The 19849-nt window shown below is 42.2% G+C and overlaps 2 protein-coding genes across 3 annotated transcripts; one reads left to right on the top strand and one right to left on the bottom strand.

Annotated features, from left to right (window-relative positions):
- Positions 1-329: 329 nt before the first annotated feature.
- Positions 330-8719, bottom strand: zc3h7ba (zinc finger CCCH-type containing 7Ba). 2 transcript variants are annotated; one of them, XM_079456144.1, is made up of 23 exons: positions 8209-8358; positions 7887-8047; positions 7516-7576; positions 7322-7358; positions 6938-7135; positions 6699-6857; positions 6546-6623; positions 5953-5983; positions 5572-5768; positions 5239-5500; positions 5075-5148; positions 4895-4997; positions 4202-4363; positions 3820-4025; positions 3599-3699; positions 3274-3455; positions 3111-3166; positions 2699-2925; positions 1783-1888; positions 1454-1562; positions 1254-1369; positions 998-1170; positions 330-927 (listed from the first exon to the last, which is right to left on the bottom strand). In XM_079456144.1, exons 3-23 carry the CDS (start codon positions 7572-7574, stop codon positions 747-749), a joined length of 2817 nt encoding a protein of 938 aa, XP_079312270.1. In that variant the 5' UTR covers positions 7575-7576; positions 7887-8047; positions 8209-8358; the 3' UTR covers positions 330-746. The 2 variants fall into 2 exon arrangements, with proteins under 2 accessions (XP_079312270.1, XP_079312269.1); XM_079456143.1 differs by lacking the exon at positions 7887-8047 and having other exon boundaries at positions 8209-8719.
- On the top strand, positions 8025-15651 carry rangap1a (RAN GTPase activating protein 1a). The gene is made up of 16 exons (XM_079456145.1): positions 8025-8829; positions 9951-10073; positions 10624-10751; positions 11553-11612; positions 11700-11879; positions 12010-12144; positions 12222-12380; positions 12470-12583; positions 12675-12774; positions 12929-13013; positions 13188-13314; positions 13424-13540; positions 13678-13783; positions 13886-13974; positions 14887-15008; positions 15116-15651. The coding sequence occupies exons 2-16, from the start codon at positions 9962-9964 to the stop codon at positions 15195-15197; spliced, it is 1716 nt and encodes a 571-aa protein (XP_079312271.1). The 5' UTR covers positions 8025-8829; positions 9951-9961; the 3' UTR covers positions 15198-15651.
- The last annotated feature ends 4198 nt before the right edge of the window (positions 15652-19849 follow it).

Below are 19849 nucleotides of genomic sequence, written 5' to 3'. Positions count from 1 at the left end.
GGCTACTCCGAGGGGTAGTGGTGGACTTAACTAAGAAGCCATGTCTGCAGCAACCTAGAGCCCACAAGGAATCGTCAAAATAGTCGGGATAACCCTGTTAAGGTTTTAACGTTATTACAAACGTACGAATGCTGTATTTTCAGTTAAGACAGCTTTAACTTTCATTTTAGTCCAGATCAGGTCTTAAGCCTCGTCTTAGGATCTGCGATAAAATTACGCAAATTAAACTGATACTAATACTGTAAATAAAGCCGATTCTGTGGATATTTTCACCAAGGTTGTGTGTAGCTTTCAAAACTATTGTAAAGCAAAACTTAAGAGAACAGATTGACTTCATGAAACACTTTTTATCAAGTCACACCATTTAATAAAAATAATGTTTAATACATTATAGTGTAACCAATATATCCAATTGTGCAGTGGATTGAATAACCGTTGAATCATATAAAACGTCAAACCAGGACAAACACAAAATATAGTTTTTAGTCAGTGTGTTAACACTCTGAACCTTATAGATGGTTCAAGAGATCTCTGATTCCCTTAAGACAATGAAAGTTAAGGACCGAACTGCATTTACCTGTTTCCTCAGCATGTGTACTTCATAAAGTCAATCAAATGTTTACAGGACTGTCAATATACACGGTTATTAACACATGTATGGAACAAATGAACATCCACATCTCAAACTCTTGCTGCTGATTGGCTGAACTCAACTGAAGCATGCGTGTGCTTTGTCAAGAGTGTTTTTAGTCCTGAAGGAGGAAATTGTAGTTGCCAAAGTCATTGTCATTGGCCGATATGAGCATATCAGATCTGGCTTTATCCAACCTCCTGCGCAGAAACTCCCGTCGTCTGCACCATTCCTGAAGCTCCTCCTCACTGTGAGCGTAATCGCAACTCACACCATCAGGACAACCCTCCTCCAACCTGTCAATCAAACATCACAGCCAATCATCAGCGTCACAGAGGTCACGTGGGCTCTTAATGAATGATGTACCTGTGACAGAGAGAGAAGGAGCGTCCAGGGAAGCGATAGGTCCAGGCCAGACTCTCGTCCTCTCCCTCTCCGCTGAACACTCTGTGTTTGTGTTTCTCTGATGTGATGTGCCGCATCCACTGACGCTCGCTGTTACTGTGTTTACCACACAGAGAGCAGTAAAAACTGTCCAGCTGACAAACACACAACACACAAACATTCAGCTGTGTGTCAACACACACAAACAAACATCCCGACAATAATAAACACAGCCAACCTCTGCTAAATCCGTCGGCATGGTGATCTGCTTCTCTTCCACTGGCTGAGACAGCGAGGGTCGGTTCTGATTGGTCATGGACAGCCAGTAGTCGTACACCTGCTGGATGTCTTTTACTGCAGTGAAGAGCAGGTGTACAGTTAAATGAATACGTGCTCATTTCAATAGGGATTCAGTCTATGAATAAATCTAAAGCTCACAGTTGTTGTTCTTCATATACGTCCACAGCTCTTTCTCCTCTTCACTGTGAGCGAAAGTACAGTTGCCGATATAATTACACTTGCGCTGCTTCAGCACGTGAACACAGATCTGTGGAGAAACGTCACATCAATGACATACGACTGAGGTCACACAATTGGGTTCTGTTCAAACTCAAGTTTGACTAATCAGATTTTTAAAGCACGTCAATGTTAACATGAGCCAAACCCCCGGAAGATCCCAGAACTCCTCCTTAAACGGGATCACAGTCATACAAAACCTTTAGGTTAGGATGTCAAGAAGTGCGTGTTTGTTTGTGCTTGTTACTCACGTCATATTGTTGAGGGAAGGTCTTAGCGAAGGGCAAAGGTCGCACGGCAACCCACTTCTTCCTCTCCTGACACTTCACCAGTAAAATCCTCTTGTCTTTGGTCCAGCTGATGAGACAAACACCATCAGTCAAAAGAAGAGAGTGAGACGGAGACAGACAGACAGACAGACAAAGAGACAGATAGAGGCGAGTGAGACAGAGACAGACAAAAGAATGAGACAAAAAGAAGACATTGGGACAAGAAAGAGAGTGAGACCAACAGAAGAGAGCAAGACAGAAGACAGTGAGACAAGAAAGAGAGGGAGGCAAACAAGCAGACAGACAAGGAAGAGAGTGAGACAGACAACTGTGAGACAAGAAAGAGAGTGACAAACAGAAGAGAGTTAAACATACAGGCAGACATAAGACAGTGAGACAGACAGAAGAGAGCGAGACAAGACAGTGAGACAGACAGAAAGAAGAGAGTGAGACAAGGTAGAGAGTGAGACAGGCAGAAGAAGGGAGTGAGACAAGGAAGAGCGTGAGACATACAGACAGAGAGAATATACAGGGACAAGGAAGAGAGTGAGACAGACAGACGAGAGTGAGACAGACAGACATACAGAGAGAAGAGAGTGAGACAGACCGGCAGACAGACAGGCAGAGAGTGAGACAGACATACAGAGAGAAGAGAGTGAGACAGACAGGCAGACAGACAGGCAGAGAGTGAGACAGACAGACAGACAGAGAGTGAGACAGACATGCAGAGAGTGAGACAGACAGACAGACAGAGAGTGAGACAGACAGACAGACAGAGAGTGAGACAGACAGACAGAGAGAAGAGATTCAGACAAGAAAGAGAGTCAGACAGTCAGAGAGAAGAGAGTGAGACAGACAGGCAGATAGTGAGACAGAAACGGTGTGTGTGTTCTGGCACCCATGTCGAGCTTTAGCGCTGCAGTATTTCAGCGCTCGGTCCGGCTCACTGAGCAGTCCATCTTTCCAGCACTGACCACACACAAACTTCATCTCCAGCCCGTGACCTTTGACCTCGGAAGACTCAGCACTTCCTGTTCTCTGCACGGGACCCGCCTTCCCACCAGTCTCCTTCGTTTTGATTGGACTCTTGCATTTGACAGCAGTGGGTTTGTTAGAGGACAAAGGCTGATGAGAGAACACAGTGTAATGTTTAATAATGTCACGTGTAAGATGTTCTTAACCGTGAGGTTATGAAAGTGAAGAGGGTTGAATGCAATGTTTGTGTTGAGTTCATTTCATACGACACACAGACTGTTCACAGGTTTCACTTCCTGGATGATGAGAATGATGACGAGAGACGCAAAACTCACTCGCTGTTTGTTCCAGTGTTTCTTTGACTCATTCACAATCTCTTCCGGAGTAATTCCTAAACAAACACACACACAATGTGAAGATCTGATGCACTAGATTTCTTCAAACAAGTTATGTCTTGAATGTCAACTTGTGTGTCATGGTGGATGTGTGCGCGTGTACCAGTTTCTCTCAGCAGTCTCCAGACCTGTAGCTCTATGGGCGAGTGTGAGAAGAAGCAGTCGTTCTGTCTCTTACAGCCCAAACTGAGCTCATTTAGACACACGTCAATCTGACACTGAGACGTCAACGCGCGGATCTTACTGTAACACACAGCAGTGTTCTTCACCACATGAACCAAGCACCTGAGACACACACACAGAGAAAGATTTCACACATGATCCTCTATTAAAGAAAGAAAGAAAAAATGAGGATATTAGTGCTTATGGTTATTGTGCGAGACTTGAACTCTATGACTATAAGATGCTCTGATTGTTTTCTAACGTACTTCGTCTTGTCAAACTGGTGTTGTGTTTGTGTGTTTGCACACAGTGCAGGATTGTCTTTACGCCGTTTGCTGATAATTCTGGGCTTGCAGTCAAAACAGGCCTGTAGAAGGACAGACGACACACATTATCACACATGCTGACGAACAGCAGAACCATCAGACGTCCCGACAACACATCATATAAAATACACAACACCTATTAGAAAACTGAAGAAGTTTACCTCACAGAGGAACATGAACATGCCCGCGTGAGCATTCAGAAGTTTGATCACACTCAGCTCTGGTCTCTCATTGGTCGAAAATGGACTGAAAAGCAGCTCTCTGACGAGTAAGCCCCGCCTCTCCTTCGTCCACACGTCAATTTCTTCTTGATAATATGCAAATGTGCAGTCCTCACCGTATTTACACACCTGGTTCTCTAACACCTCTACACACACACACACACACACATTATTCTTATATTTTCATTTCTAAATGAAGAGTTTCGTTCCAAAATGAGAAAACTTGAATGCAATGAATGAACCAAACCGTTCAGATATAATCTGCATAATGTGAGAAACAGGAAAGTTTTTTAATGTATTTATATTCACACGTGTGATGTACCTCTACAGAGCACAAAGGCACCCTGGAAGTTTTTGCAGGTTGGGCGTGGCCGGATCCGCCTCCAGGGTGCGTTAGCCCCGCCCCTCCTCCGGCACAGCAGAAGATTCTTCTTACATCTGTGACTCAAATCACACATGAACTCGAAATCCATCACACCATAACCTGACAGAGAGAGATGAGTGAGCTACAGATGCCCGGATTACATTGCAGATTTACATGATTTTTCTAAATATTGATAAAAAAATATAGTGGAATGACTGCGTTTCCATTAAACGATGTTTTGCGATAAAAGTGTATTTTATTTCTTCTGGCGATACTTCATACATACGTCTTCTTTGTACGCTTTAAGGCAGGTTGCAAACCAACTTTAGTGCATAGTTCCTAATAAATCTCCAACGGCACTCACTCGTTTTCCTGCATTTGGGCCGTCATACAAGATAATACTTCATGCCAATTCCTTACATCCTATCTTTCCAAATGTTCTGCCAAAACACACCCCGAATGGTCATGTGACTTTTTTGGAACGCAGCGTGACAAATGCACTTTTGCGAAATATGCCTGTTGTCGTATTTCCAGAAAAAACACCTCATGTGAGCCTGAAAACGTTTTTGCGATACATGGGAGGATTTCAATTTGACCATTTTGAAGGGTAACAGCTAGAGAGAGAGAGACAGAGAGACAGACGAGCGTCACCTGTCGAAATGAAGCAGATGCTGCAGGCTTGTGTGAAATCGTGTGTTTGTTCTAGAGGATTCTTGGATAGACAGGAGACATTCGAGGTCATGTGACCATTCCTCTGAAACACACACACACAAGCGTTGTAGAAATAAAACTGAAGTGTATCACAGAGACCGAGAGATGTCTGTCACTCACCGCAAGATGAGCGTTCGCTGGATCCTCCAGGTTTGACAGTTTGACCGGTAGAAAACTACGACACACTTTCCCACCTGACAAACGATAAACGCACACAATCAACAGATGACATGAATGACGACAAAAAGTGTTCACGAATCATGACTTTCTCAGCAGGCACAAACCTGGCAGACTGAATTCAGAAAGCGAATCGAGCGTGTCTCCTCCCACTGCTAGAGGGCGCTGCAGGGAGACGGACTGCGCGATCTGCGGCGGACGGATGAAGTCTAAAGCATCCAGAGCGAGGCAGGAAGAGACCGAGTCCAGCTCCGGTTGAGTGAAAGAGTCGAGCGCGTTCAACCGGCTCCCGGCGGAGGTGAAGAAGGCAGGAGGAAGACGGGGAGACGAAGAGATGAAAGACAGCTGACCGCTGGGAACAGCGAAGCTCTGCGGACACAAATGCGACAAAAAGTAAGAATAGTAAGTGATTATAAACATTCTGTTTGATGTTTTCTCACTTGAGGTGCATCATCTTCTCTGGCCACGCTGTCGAGCAGACTGTCCAGCTCATCTCCCATCAGGTCATTATCCTCCTCACACTCAGGCACTGACACTCGCAGGTGAGCCTCGGGCACTACGCCGGACAGCCCCGGGTCCTCACACGACTCACTGACCGGGACGGTTGAGACGGGAGACAGACATTCAGACGAACCAGCTGTCAGAGAAACACACACGTCAACGATCGCCAGAACGCTCATTTCACACCTATATTCCAATTCAAGCGCATAGCATTGTGGGATACAGTACAGTCTTATATACTGCACATTTTGACGCATGTAGTGGTCATCAGAGAATTCACATTCCAGGTTTAGTGTGCTATTCTGAAGGTGTAGAAATACCTGTGGTGTTCTTCAGGGCATCAGCAGATATCTGAAGAAGAAATCCAAGGCAGTGTTATAATGCAGATTCAGTTTACGTGTCCTGCCTGTTTTAATGGGACGCTCAAAATTGTAAAATTTTTCGTATTATATCGATAAAGAATCCCAAACTTTTTCTTGGGAGCATGGAACAACAAAAATCAGTTCAACAGTAAAAAAAGTAAAAAAGGACCTAAAGACACAAGTAAGGGCAGATCTTTTTTATAGGCTCATATGCTCGAATGCTTGATGTTGTTTTTTCGAGACAACATTGCTTTCTTTCACTGGAGAAAAAAGAACGTATTTCATCAAAATCTATTGCAAATACGAACAATAACATTGCAGAACAGATCCGGTCAGAACAGGATGAGATCTCAAAAAGATGCTCGATAAAATCACACATTTGCAGCCTGTCTGCGATCGGATCGGATTGCTTGGCAACAAAAACCCAAATTTATATTTGTGTTATTCCACAGTTTTGACGAGTTTACAATAAAAATAGAATGGTAGTGTATTTAGCTTTCGATTGGCTAAAGCAATTAAAAGGCGTCGTGCAGAGAATTGTGGGTACTCACGGGAGGACTGTAAGGTTTTCTGTTCTTTAATCCCAAACTAACAGCGAGTTCCTGAGCCAAACTGCTCACAGTTTTATCCTGAAAACACCAACAGTCTTCGGTCATTTCATCGTCTCTCTCGTGGTTTAGTTCAGTCACGTGGTTGATGTTTACCTGCGGTGATGTCAGCAGAAACGCAGCGGTGCAGTCATACGCTTCGCTCGGTTTACCAGACTCCTTCAGACACACAGCCTTACGATACAGCGCTTTAGGACTGTCCTTACACACCCCCAGAGCCAGATCACAATCCTTCACCCCGCTCTCAAGCTCACCCTACACACACACAGAAAGGGTCACTTTAACAATTCAACTGAGAAAGTGAGACATGCCGTCGTGTCTGAATGCGTCTTCACCATGTTCTGATGGGTGGCCGCGCGGTTTATATAGAGACTCTCCAGCAGGGCGGCAGGGACGTGCAGACGCTCGCCCCGGGCGTAAAGAGCCACATTGACCCCCTCTGTGAAATGAGCCCGTGCCTGCGACCACGCGCCATCGTGAAACGCAGCGTTACCCTCGTCCAACAGATCACACACCAGCTGAACCACAAACCCCTGGAACGACAATGTGTGCGTCACCACGAGGACGCTGACGCCAGCTATTGTGTGTTTCAGTTAGCGCTCATTAATAATCAAACGGCGTGATGTGCAAAATGTGATGATAGAAAGTACCATCGGAGCAAAATGACTCCAGGTAAATAAAAGAAAACAATAACAAACATGCGTGTGTGTGAACTCAACCTCATACGCTTCAGGGTGAGGGTAAGGCAGCGCACTCCTGTAAGACACAACAGCACCCAATATTAGTCTCAACAACTGAACGTTTCACTTCGTAGTATGGACTAGTTTACTGAGCACTTATGTACTGAGCACTATGCTTCCTCATCTGTAAGTCGCTTTGGATAAATGACTGTAAATGAGTGGGTTCTTCTTACTTGATGAAGCTCAGCGCTCTCTGGATCTTCTCTCTGCACTTCTGACGCTCACGGCTCATGACTGCACATAAGAGAACATGAGATCTCTTTAATACCTCCGTTACTTCTCATCAATGAGAGCGAACACATCTCACCCGCGTCTCAGATATTTCTCTTTAAGGGCGAACACGCTACAAGACTTTTGCTCAGATCATTCTCAGTCTGGACTTGTTGCGGATTTGATCCGAGTCTGCAAGTCTAGTTTAACAGAATCTGATCAGATTTGAAAAGTCTTGCAGTGTATTCCAGACGTAAGAGAGAGAGTCCGAGTTTCAGAAGACTGAGATCAGATATGAACTCAAACACGTCTCATCGCATCCGGATTATTTCACCTCCAGACTCTGGATCCGGGCTCGAAATCAAGTACGCCTCCTAACTAGACAGCTCTAGTTTCCCCACTCGAGTCACAGTGTTGTTGTCTACGTAGGGACCTTCGAGACGCGCTCGAGGAGTTCCGTTTCCTGCCCGTGAGACAGTTTCTGGAAAAACGAAACTAAAAGAGCCGATGGAAGAAAGTGTAGCGATAATAGTGTAACGCAGACAGACAGCACTTAAAGCACTTAAACTAACATAAACCCTCAGCGACGAGCATTAAATCACAGCTGTGGACGAACACGCGGAGTTTCGCGATAACTCCAGTGGACGTAAACTCACCGCGAGACAGTCAGCGCTTCCTCTCGGTTTCCGGTTTATTGGATAAATAACTGATAGATGATCGATTCGCGGATCTCATGGTATGTGTAACGGGTGCGCGCTCCCGCGACGAGACGACGACATCAGAAGTGATGACGGAACTCTTCCTCCGGCAGAGGCGCTGTTTCACAGCCACGAGTCACGAAACTTAGTGTTTAGATTAGATAACGCGCGTTATCTCAAACGACCTCGCGTGTCCTGCCGCGTAACTTCGACTAACTTCTTCATCAGTCTTTTCCCAAAATGTCTATTTCCACTCCTTGTGTTTTACTCCGAAACGTCACATATCGTTGTTTTGTTGTTTTAATTCTCGTCTATGCAAACTAACTTCCAATAATCCGAATCCTCGTCAGTCATTAGGCAAAATTAGCCGAAGTTTCGATACGGCTGGTTTGTAGTTCGCGTTCTTTGTGTTTTTAAGAGACTGCATCTCAAACATGCTGGCAACTCTTAGCGTTCAACGAAGAACTACAAATCCCGTGAGGCGCTGCGCGGCCGCCCTATGGCGTCATCAGTGCGAGCGGGAGGAAGAAGGCAGTGATTAGAAACACATCCGAAGCGAAAGTCCGTCAAACACACCCGGTAAGTGCAAATATGACGTTTATACGTTAACTTTAAGTTTTGCGTGAGAACGCATCGTTTAGTGACGACTGTGTGTACATTCGCGTTCTTCACGTGTGACGTTAACACGCACGTGTAATTACTGAATAACGTAAGCGCGACGCAAACATCATTTATTGCTCTGCACATGTGTATTACACGAATGTTGTTGTTGTTTATGATGACTTATAGTGAGTTTAATGTGCAACATGAACGGTGTGTTCATTCTCTTACTGCTGCTTTAGTTTAATCCATAAATATAAACAACTTGCGTTTAACAACACGTCATCATTTCAACAAATATAATCTCTCCTCACGTTTTGATGTTATTGTAGATTGTTCCTGTATTTTGAAAATGTAGGCTCACAGTCCTGATAACAACATTTAAATAATAATATAACTAAATTAAATTGACTTCCTCTAGTATTGTTGTATTAAAAGTCTCGTTATGATGTTTGTAAAGCTGCTGAGCAACAATGAAAAGTGTGTAAAGCGATATATAAATACAATTGAATTGAATGTCTGATGTTAAACGGCATGACGGATATGTGAACTAATAAACCTTCAACTAAATTCAATTGATAAACATTTTTTACTTGTAATTCTAGCAACTAGAAAGAGTTTTAAGATTAAACGTGTTTTAAAACACCGGCGGTGAAAATCTGACACGTGTCTGTGTTTTTGTTTAGAAATTAAGACGGAAAATCACCTACTTCCATACTCTATAGTAGGCGAAAATAAGTATGAGTCATGAATAGTGTGTCTGAATCGTCAGTGTGCTAAAAACAGCCGGATGGTGTACTACTTCCGGCTGAGATTGTGGATCGGATGGACGCTTATCTATCCCATGATGCCACGGAAGCTGAGAAACGGTCAAATTAAGTCAATCAAATCAATATAGTGGAAAACGTTAAAGCGGACGTCACAGTTCGCCATTTGGGACGCAGCCTGTGTCTTCAGAACGAATCTCGCTGACTAGCAACTAGTTAGGAACTAATCTGTCAAATTGGATGATTAACCTGTTCGACTAGTGGAAACGGTTTATGCCACTGCAGCAATAACACACATGCTGAACTCATCTGTTTGTGTTTACATGTCTTCAGTTGATGTCAGGATGGCGTCAGATGTTGTCACGCAGCTCGCACACTCACTGGCAAAAACTCAAGTGAATGAAGGAGAGCTGAGCTATAAAGGACGAGGACTCAAACTGGACAATGCAGAGTCTGGTGAGCACCCCACGCACATAAAACACAAAGTTCTGGTCAAAAGATCTTCATCTGAAATTGCATTTGTAGACGAAATGTAATCGTGCCATAACAGATCAACTTTCATTAGCAAACAAGTGTTTTTGAATGACCAAATTATGAAGGAAAGAATAGATGTGAACTCCTCTAATGCTGTTTAAAAGCTTCCCATGATGAGACCTGAAGAAGTTAAATAATGAAATATCAAGAGAACGATTTAGCAAATTCTATTCGAAGGGTTGGATACGGTTTGAAGACGCTTAAATGAAACTTAAATTCAATGCTTTTAGTCACAACGTAATTCCCACGGATACAATAGTTAGATACTCCTTAGCTTGAGATTGCTATTATCTAAAAGGTGTACGACTGAAGAAATCTTAATTCAGGATGAGACTGAGACTGGTTTATTTACATTCACTCAGACGCTGTGTTTTGATGTTAATAATGCATTTAAAGACTGTTTCAGAATATTCTGTAATATAAAAGCGAGTGTATGTGTTCTGCGATGTCACGTGTGTTTGTTTGTGTCCAGTGAAGGACATCGTGAAGGAGATTGAGGAGTTTGATGGTCTGCGTGCGCTCAGACTGGAGGGAAACACTGTTGGTCTGGAGGCAGCGTGGACCATCGCTACAGCCCTGAAGACACAGAGCGACCTGCAGGTACATGTGTGCTTCTGACTGTGCTTTTATTCACATGTTCAAATAACAGTGTAAGAAAACACTTTTGTCATTTCTAGGGATGTAACGATTCACGATAATGATTTTACGATCCGATTTTTGTTTCCAAAATGAGTTGAGACCACTCGGAAATGAATTAAAATGTCCTCTAATTATTTCTCAAATGCTTGCACAATCCTTAAACCAATTCCAAATCAAATAAAAACCAAACAACACAAAAGTATCTTTAAAGGAGTCGTATGACACGGCTCAAAGGAATATTATTGTTTGGTCTGGATGTCATGCAATGAGTATACATGATTTTTGTTTGGTGGAATACTGCAAGCGTGTGACGGAAATGTAACGTGTCTGACCATATTTGGAACATCAGGTTCCTCTTCAATTGTACTGACAGGTACCACACCTTACTTGCGTTTACATTTGGGCGGTGTAAGTCAAGTCAACCACAAACTGAAAAGCTTTTAGATGATCGAATCTTTTGTTCCGACACATTTTTGCAATTTGACGTGTCTAATACACGCATGAGCAACTTCTAACACACCAAAGACACAGAAGAACATGTATTTGTACAATATGACCCCTTTAATACAAACAAACTTACCTCAATCTACTTGAATCATCACATATTATAATATATTTTCGTCCGACTGTGAATCGCTCTATCCCTAGTCATTTCTCATTTAACGTTTCTGAATACTTTTTGAAAGAGAGAGAGAATATTCTGATTATGTTCACGGTTTACTGTGCGGTACTCGTGTTTGATTTGATCTTTATTGTTGTCAGTGCTGTTATTGGAGCGACATGTTCACCGGGCGTCTGCGAGCTGAGATTCCACCTGCGCTGGTAAGAACTGATCTGAGACCTGTTATCCGTTGTGAACTTAGAAAGCAGAAGACAACAGACCAATGTGATGTGATTCCGTTGGTGTAGGTGTCTCTGGGTGCCGCCATCATCACGGCCGGCGCGCGGCTGAAGGTTCTGGATCTGAGCGATAACGCTTTCGGACCAGATGGAGTGAAAGGTATCGACGGGCTGTTGAAGAGCTCCGCCTGCCACTCGCTGCAGGAACTGCGTCTGAACAACTGCGGGATGGGCATCGGTGGAGGAAAGGTGGGCGGAGTTTATGATGATGATGATGATGATGTCGTTTGCTCTCTCTGGTTAAAAAGAACATTATGATCAAACACTAGATGACCAGAGCAATGCGAAATGCATCAGGCTGTGTTTTCTGTTTCTCTAGATTCTAGCGGCGGCCCTGAAGGTGTGTTATGAGGAATCGAGGGCTCTCGGCTCTCCTCTGAAACTGAAGGTGTTCATCGCCGGCAGGAATCGACTGGAGAATGATGGAGCCACGGCGCTGGCAAAGGCCTTCGAGGTGCTTAACCAGACCAGTTGCTTCTGTGTTCTCTCTGCTGATTGGTCTGTGGCTAATGTCCTCTTGTGTTCTCTCAGCTGATTGGCAGTCTAGAGGAAGTGCACATGCCTCAGAATGGAATAAATTACCCAGGAGTCACTGCTTTAGCCAGCGCTATGCAGCACAACCATCAGCTGCGTGTCCTTAACCTCAATGACAACACCTTCACCAAGAAAGGAGCTATAGCCATGGCAGAGGTGATCATGAGACGACCACAACACGCTTAACAGATGCCACTCACTCACTGCACTGTAACTGTAAAGTTGTTTGTGTGTTTGTTTGTTAGGCGCTGAAACACTTACGCAACGTGCAGGTGATAAACTTTGGTGATTGTCTTGTACGATCAGAAGGAGCTAGCGCCATCGCAGAGACCGTGAGAGATGGACTGCCACTGCTGAAGGTGCTGAGAGATGATCAATACTGACAGATGATCAATACTGACAGATGATCAATACTGAGAGAGTGAGTGAATGTTGTTTATTGTTCTGCAGAAATTGAATCTGTCGTTTGGTGAAGTCACTCAGGAAGCTGCTCTGACTGTGGCGACATCAGTTCAACACAAAGATCAGTTAGAAGAACTCGACTTGAATGGTACAAACACACACAAACACTATGACTCAAACAACAGACCTGCAGCATTGTAGGAAATGTAAGATTCAAGTCTGAACAGTTCAAGATTCACAGCTGAACCTGTGTAATGGTTCTGATTGGCTTGCGTCTGTACTGTGTGTTTGTGTGTGTTTAGGAAACTCTTTGGGTCCTGAAGGTTGTGAGAATCTTCGCGAGTTGATGAAGGGCATGAACATGGGCCGTATACTCGGATCTCTGAGGTTTCACACACAACCTGCTTTATTACTCGCAAGATAAAATAACTCAATGAAAATAACTATAACAGTTACTCAAATGATTTCTGTGGACTGTTATCAGGAGTAATGAAGATTCATGACACATTCCAACCATTCTCATGTTGTCATGATCATAATGCCGATTCTTTACCTGTACAGTGATGACGAAGGAGAACCTGAGGAAGACGATGATGAAGATCACGATGACGGAGAGGATGATGACGAGGATGAGGATGTGGAGGAAGAAGAAGAAGAGGAGGAGGAAGAACATATCAATTCAAATCAGGTTTGAGGAATTTGGTCTTAAACGTGACGGTCAAATGTTCTCTGTCTTCAACATACAGAACACCACGTCAAGTGTGTGTGTGTGTGTGTGTGTGTGTGTGTGTGTGCAGATTTCCACTCCACCCTCAGCTCCTCGACCTCCAGACGTCTCGTCTTTTCTCAGTTTTCCATCTCCAGACAAACTGCTGCGGCTCGGGGAAAAGAGATGCTCTCTCATCCAGCAGCAGGTGTCACACACACTATACACTTCCGTTATGTTCATAAACAAAAAGCAAAAAACATTTACATTTATTTTAGTCATTTAAATCTGTTTACGTACGCACACACATTTTATTGAACGAGAGTTGTGATTTGTGTTGTGCAGGTGGATGGGATGGATGTGCACAGGACAGCAGAGATGTTTCTACAGATCTCGTCTGTGTACAGGGAGGACAACACAGAGGTGAAATCAGCCGTGCTGGAGAGTATCGGTGAGATGATCATTAAAGCGTCTGAGAGACGTCTGTCTGATGTTTGTGTGTTACACACGCTGTGACGTGTAGAGACGTCTGTCTGATGTTTGTGTGTTTCAGATGCTGTCATGAGTAAGGTCTTCTCCACACCTATATTCCAGCCGTTGAGTTTTGTGTCGTCACTGCTGGTGATGCTTGGACTGCTGAAGGTAAGCATCCCCATAACACATAGGGATGCACCGATACCAGTATCGGTATTGGCACCGATACCAAGCTCATGTACTCGTACAAATTCCCCGATACCAAAGACCGATACCTCACGTGACGTAATTGACAGAACGTTCCAGTGCACACAGTTCTGCAGAGGCGCAGTCCTTCATTGTCGTTTCAGATTTCGCTATGTCATAATCACATCACTACTAGAGCAGGCTCCTGATTGGTTAACGCAGCGAAAATTTTCGGCAAAGTTCAGATTTTTCAACTCTCACAAATAACGCGAGCGCTCAATTCGCGCCGCCTAATATTCTGTGAAACGTGTTCATGGATACTTTAAACATACTTTTCTTCTATCAGCAGTTTGCAATCCCAGCCGTTCAGAACACATGGGGTCTCATTTATAAAGTGATGTCTGCATAGAAATCATCCTAAATGAGATTTTACGTTCATTTCTCAGAGTGCATACGTGTGGTTCATAGAACAAAGGCACGCACAGAAAACACAGAAATTGTTTATACAATTATTATAATTAAGGTCATTGAGCTGACAACATCCAAATCTTTTACAAGCAGCAAGAATGACTTATATTTTCATAAACCTGCAGCAGTCAGATGTCCGCTCAGACCCAGAAGTGGCGTTAAGCACTTTTAGGAGATTCACATTTCGAGTCTAATACTGCATGGAATACGTGAGCCGCGCTACTTTGTCTAGTCAAATGACCCGCGGTGTCGTGACCGCATCGCTCCCTATTTGCATTCGCCTACTGAGTGTCTACACTAACAAAATGACACTTCAAAGACCGTTCATGTAAACATGGGTTTTTGCGTACTCTACGATCACGATCAAATGTGTGCGTATACATGTTTAATAAACTAAGCCTGCTGTGTTTTTCTTTCTCCCTGTAGAGTGAAGATAAGCTGAAGCCGGTGAGGGTGGTACCAGGACATCTCCAGTGTTTAGAACATGCAGTCAAACAGAGTTATTTCCCTAAAGAACACATCATGGTTCTCAACGCGTTCATGACCAGGTGACCTGACACACAAACACACAACCTGTTAACTCAGATGAGTGTGTAGCTCTTTTATTGTGTGTTGAATGAATGTTTCTTGATGTTCTTTGGTTATTAACTTGCAGACAGAATAAATCACTGGAGTCGTGCAACGGCGCTCGAGATCAACTGAAGTCAACACTCCAGAAACTCACACCGGAGAGCTGAACACACACACACTTGTTAACCACATTAATTGAAGATCTGATTGTGTTTTTTCACACTTCTTGCTGGAATGGTTTGATATGTTGTCATTACATTGACGTGTCTTAAAAAGCTCATCTGACTCCTTTCTTATAACTTTGTAAGATTGCGTTTTACTTGTCCTTTATTTTCTTGGACCATCTCTGTGAGGTTTTAGGATTATATACTGTATAACACAATGACAACCAGTAAATAATTGAGATCTGATCGAATATAGTCGTGTCTTTGTTATGGTCCAATATATGCGACACAAGTAAGCACATATTCAAACACTGAAAACTAAATAACAGCCCATTTATGTATCTGTAGATTAATTCTGGCCTCTGAGTATTTTAACTGATCATGAAGTAGTTTGTCATTTACTCACTATCGCTGTATTTGTATTAATATAAAGTAACAAGTAGTCTGTCATCGGTCTGTTTGAACTCCTCCCTCGGGTCAAAAAACTCTGTGGTAGCATCATGTTTACTCAAACGCATTTCCAGATGAACCAAAAGAAAGGCTCCAGCGTTTTTCACCTATAAAACAGGAAGATTTAATTCAACTTATCGCAACTTCTAAACCTACAACTTGCTTACTAGACCCCATATCAACTAAATTATTAAAAGAGTTACTACCTGTTGCAATTGAGCCCATTTATAACATTATTAACTCGTCAATTAATCTAGGCCATGTCCCAGGTCCCTTTAAGATGGCCGTCATTAAGCCTCTAATCAAGAAACCAAACTTAGATCCAAATGAACTAGGAAACTATAGACCGATTTCAAATCTCCCATACCTGTCTAAAATACTAGAAAAAGTAGTGTGCACTCAGTTGTGCTCTTTCCTACAAAATAACGACATACACGAAAAATTTCAGTCAGGCTTTAGATCGCATCATAGCACTGAAACTGCGCTCGTTAAAATTACAAACGACCTGCTTATAGCATCAGATAAAGGTAACATCTCACTCTTGGTCCTGCTTGACCTTAGTGCTGCGTTCGATACCGTTGACCATAACATACTTCTAGATCGCTTACACAATTATACCGGTATTGAGGGACAGGCACTACAATGGTTTAGATCTTACTTGTCAGACAGACAATTTGTCCATCTAAATGGGGAATCATCCTATTTAACGCAAGTCAATTATGGATTACCTCAGGGATCGGTTCTGGGACCCGTGCTGTTCTCCATATACATGCTTCCCCTCGGAAACATTATTAAAAAACATGGAATTAGCTTCCATTGCTATGCAGATGATACTCAGCTATATATCTCATCAAGACCAGATGATTCCTCCCAGCTACCCAAATTGGCAGAGTGCATTGAAGATATAAAACATTGGATGACCTGTAATTTCCTTCTATTAAATTCTAATAAAACAGAAATATTACTTATCGGACCAAAGACACGCAAAACAAATATTTCTGATTATAAACTGCAAGTTGAAGGATGTACTGTTACTCCAACAAATACAGTAAAAGATCTAGGCGTTATATTAGACAGCAACCTGTCATTTCCAAATCACATCTCAAATGTCACAAAAACAGCCTTTTTCCACCTAAGAAATGTTGCCAAGTTACGAAATATTCTGTGTGTTGCTGACGCGGAGAAGCTTATTCATGCATTTATGACCTCAAGACTTGACTAATGTAATGCTCTACATAGTGTTTGTCCTGCATCATCAATAAACAAACTACAGTTAGTTCAGAATGCAGCTGCCAGAGTTCTAACCAGGTCCAGAAAATACGATCACATAACCCCAATGTTATCAACCCTTCACTGGCTACACATTAAGTATCGTATTGACTTTAAAGTTCTTTTAATCACTTATAAAGCCTTAAAGGGTTTAGCCCCTACCTACCTAACAGAGCTTCTATCATACTACAACCCATCACGCTCTCTAAGATCTCAAAACGCAGGACTTTTGATAATACCTAGAATAACTAAATCCACCAAAGGGGGTCGAGCTTTCTCATACGTAGCACCTAAACTCTGGAATAGCCTTCCTGATATTATTCGAGGATCAGACACACCCAATTTAAATCTAGATTAAAAACGCATCTTTTCAGCCAAACATTCACTTGATGCAAATATGCTAAATAAACCACCAGGAGATGCTGACATTAGATATTATTTATTAGAATAATTGGATTTATTATATAAAACACCATGTAGTGTGTTTTACCCTTTCTTGGGTTTTTCGTTTTTCCCCTGTAAAGCTGCTTTGGAACAATGCAAATTGTGAAAGGCGCTATATAAATAAAATTGAATTGAATTGAATTGAATCTTCTAAGTCAATTATTTGTTCTGCTGTATTTAAGTGTTTACTTGTCGCGATCAATGCTAATGCTTCTCAATCGAGCTGCTTCTTCTTCGGCTCTTCACACGCGTGGGTGCTGACGCCTAGAGGACAGAAGTGTAAATGAAAACCGACACGTAGCCTTCGACGCACAAGTACAAATTGTGCTTTAAGCTAAAAACTCATAATGGATTGGATGGAACACAGGCAAGGAGACTTATGTTATAAGAAAGGAGAGACTTTACATACAGAAATAGCTCCTTCATATTAACACATGATTGTCACAGAGATCCATATTTATTATGTTGTTGAAATAATTAATTAAGGCTTTATTTAGTTTGTTGCGACTTAACGTTTAGTCATGAGAAGGCTAAAGAGGTTCTTTTGTTTTGTTATGTAACGAATCACTTTTGAAATAAAGTCATCAGACCAGTAACTTGATAACTTTTAAAAGGATGAATCAGTAATCAGTCATTTATAAGACTAACAAACACATGAACAGTACAAGTCAAGTTTATTTATATAGCACTTTTCAATAAAACTTATGGACTATAAGCAAAACATATAAGGTTATACAAGTCAAAACAAAAAAGGTGAAAACACAGAAGATACACACACACACACACAACACGCTGTAATACACACACACAGTGGACATCACCTAGAACATTCTACATTAATGTGTACACAAATAAGTGGACATTTCCCTTAATTCATCTGAGAAGAAAACAAATCTATGTATATTTCAAAACGCAGTTTAACAGTATAAATGACGGTAAAACTGCCCTACACCTAAATAAGGGTTCTGTCATTTTAAAAATATATCCCCTTTACAGCGCAAACATTGTGATCTTCAAACTCTCCTGAAAATGCTTATCAAAATGTGTCTGTTAATGTCATGATTTCAAGTACAGAGTAACATTCACAGTAGCAGAATGAGAATAAACATGTTTTGAATCCGCTTCATTTTAAAGCATATAGTCCACATTGACAATGCAAATTATACAAAGTGTTTTTATTCAGATCTTTCCAAATAAATGTTTTAAACTCTTTTAATTGCTTATTTTACAACATCTATACGACCAGAGGCTTCTCCAACATCATTCCAGTTAAACATTTACTACACACGTGTTCTACGGTTGAAATAATACTTCATACTGTTATAAGTCTGTCTGTCTAAATTGCCCTGTTGGATGTTTGTCACATCCTAAATCCAATAATGATACAGTCAAGCACTGGTTGCCCATATAAGTTAAGCAGCAAAAAACATCAAACATTTTCATCACTAATGTCACCGACTGTCTAAGACATGTGGATATCTGACTTTGAAGACAGACTGAATCGACTATCATTACACATTCTAAACGCCGGATAGAGAGGTTGAGTGAACGTGGTGCGAACGCTGTGGATGAGACTCCATTTTGGATGCTTCCCGTAGAAGGACAACTCTCCTTTCTTGTGATCGACATACACTCCTATTGTACAACAATACTGGAATGATGGAATATTGATCTTATTATTATTATGAAGAAAATAACAATCGAATTTAGAACAGAACAAACTCCAGGACTGATCATTACGTCCAAATGCACACCCAAGAAAGGTTCCTTTTCTACCGATGCTCTTATACGTCACTGCAATTTCAATACCCAACAGACACCATCCACCCCACTCCACCTCCCAGTAACAGGGTCCACTCACACTTTCTCCACACATGACCTCAGACCACCAGTGAAAACTGCCTGGATGATCTGGATACTGCTGGCGTGGATCAGAGGACTTAGCCACTGTGCCTCCTTCATAAAGTCTGATAGAATGATTTGCTGTGTTTGGATCCAGTGTGAACTGACGGAAAACTGATGAAAGAACTCAATGTTACACATCATGCAGCAATGTCAACGTTAGCTGAAGTGAGTCCAACGATTAGACAAACAGCTGATCAAGTCAGTGTTAAAACTTTATTAGCACTGATAACACCCAACAAACGCAGAATGTTCCCCTAACGTTGTTATTCGGTTCGTCCCAGAGCGCCTAGACATCACTGATGTGTGCAAACAGTATTTAAATACATGTTCATCTTCTGTTAAACACGGTGTAAAGGACCACTTTAGAATTTTAAAGTGTTGGGTTATTGGTAAATATTTGTAAACGTTTGTAATTTATTTAAATAATTCTTATTTAAATAATTATTATATTTTGTACGTGATTGACCGGAAATTCTGTGCACCTGTGGTGTTGGGGTTTGTCCCTTTGGTGGCACCGTAGTTTGCACAGGCTAAGATGAGCTTTTACGGTGGCTGTCTGGTGTGAATGACACGCAGCTGTGTTCGAT

This window comes from Barbatula barbatula, assembly GCF_947034865.1.
Source record: "Barbatula barbatula genome assembly, chromosome: 5".
In the NCBI taxonomy this organism is placed as follows: domain Eukaryota; kingdom Metazoa; phylum Chordata; class Actinopteri; order Cypriniformes; family Nemacheilidae; genus Barbatula; species Barbatula barbatula.
This window is presented reverse-complemented; position numbering and strand designations above follow the sequence as displayed.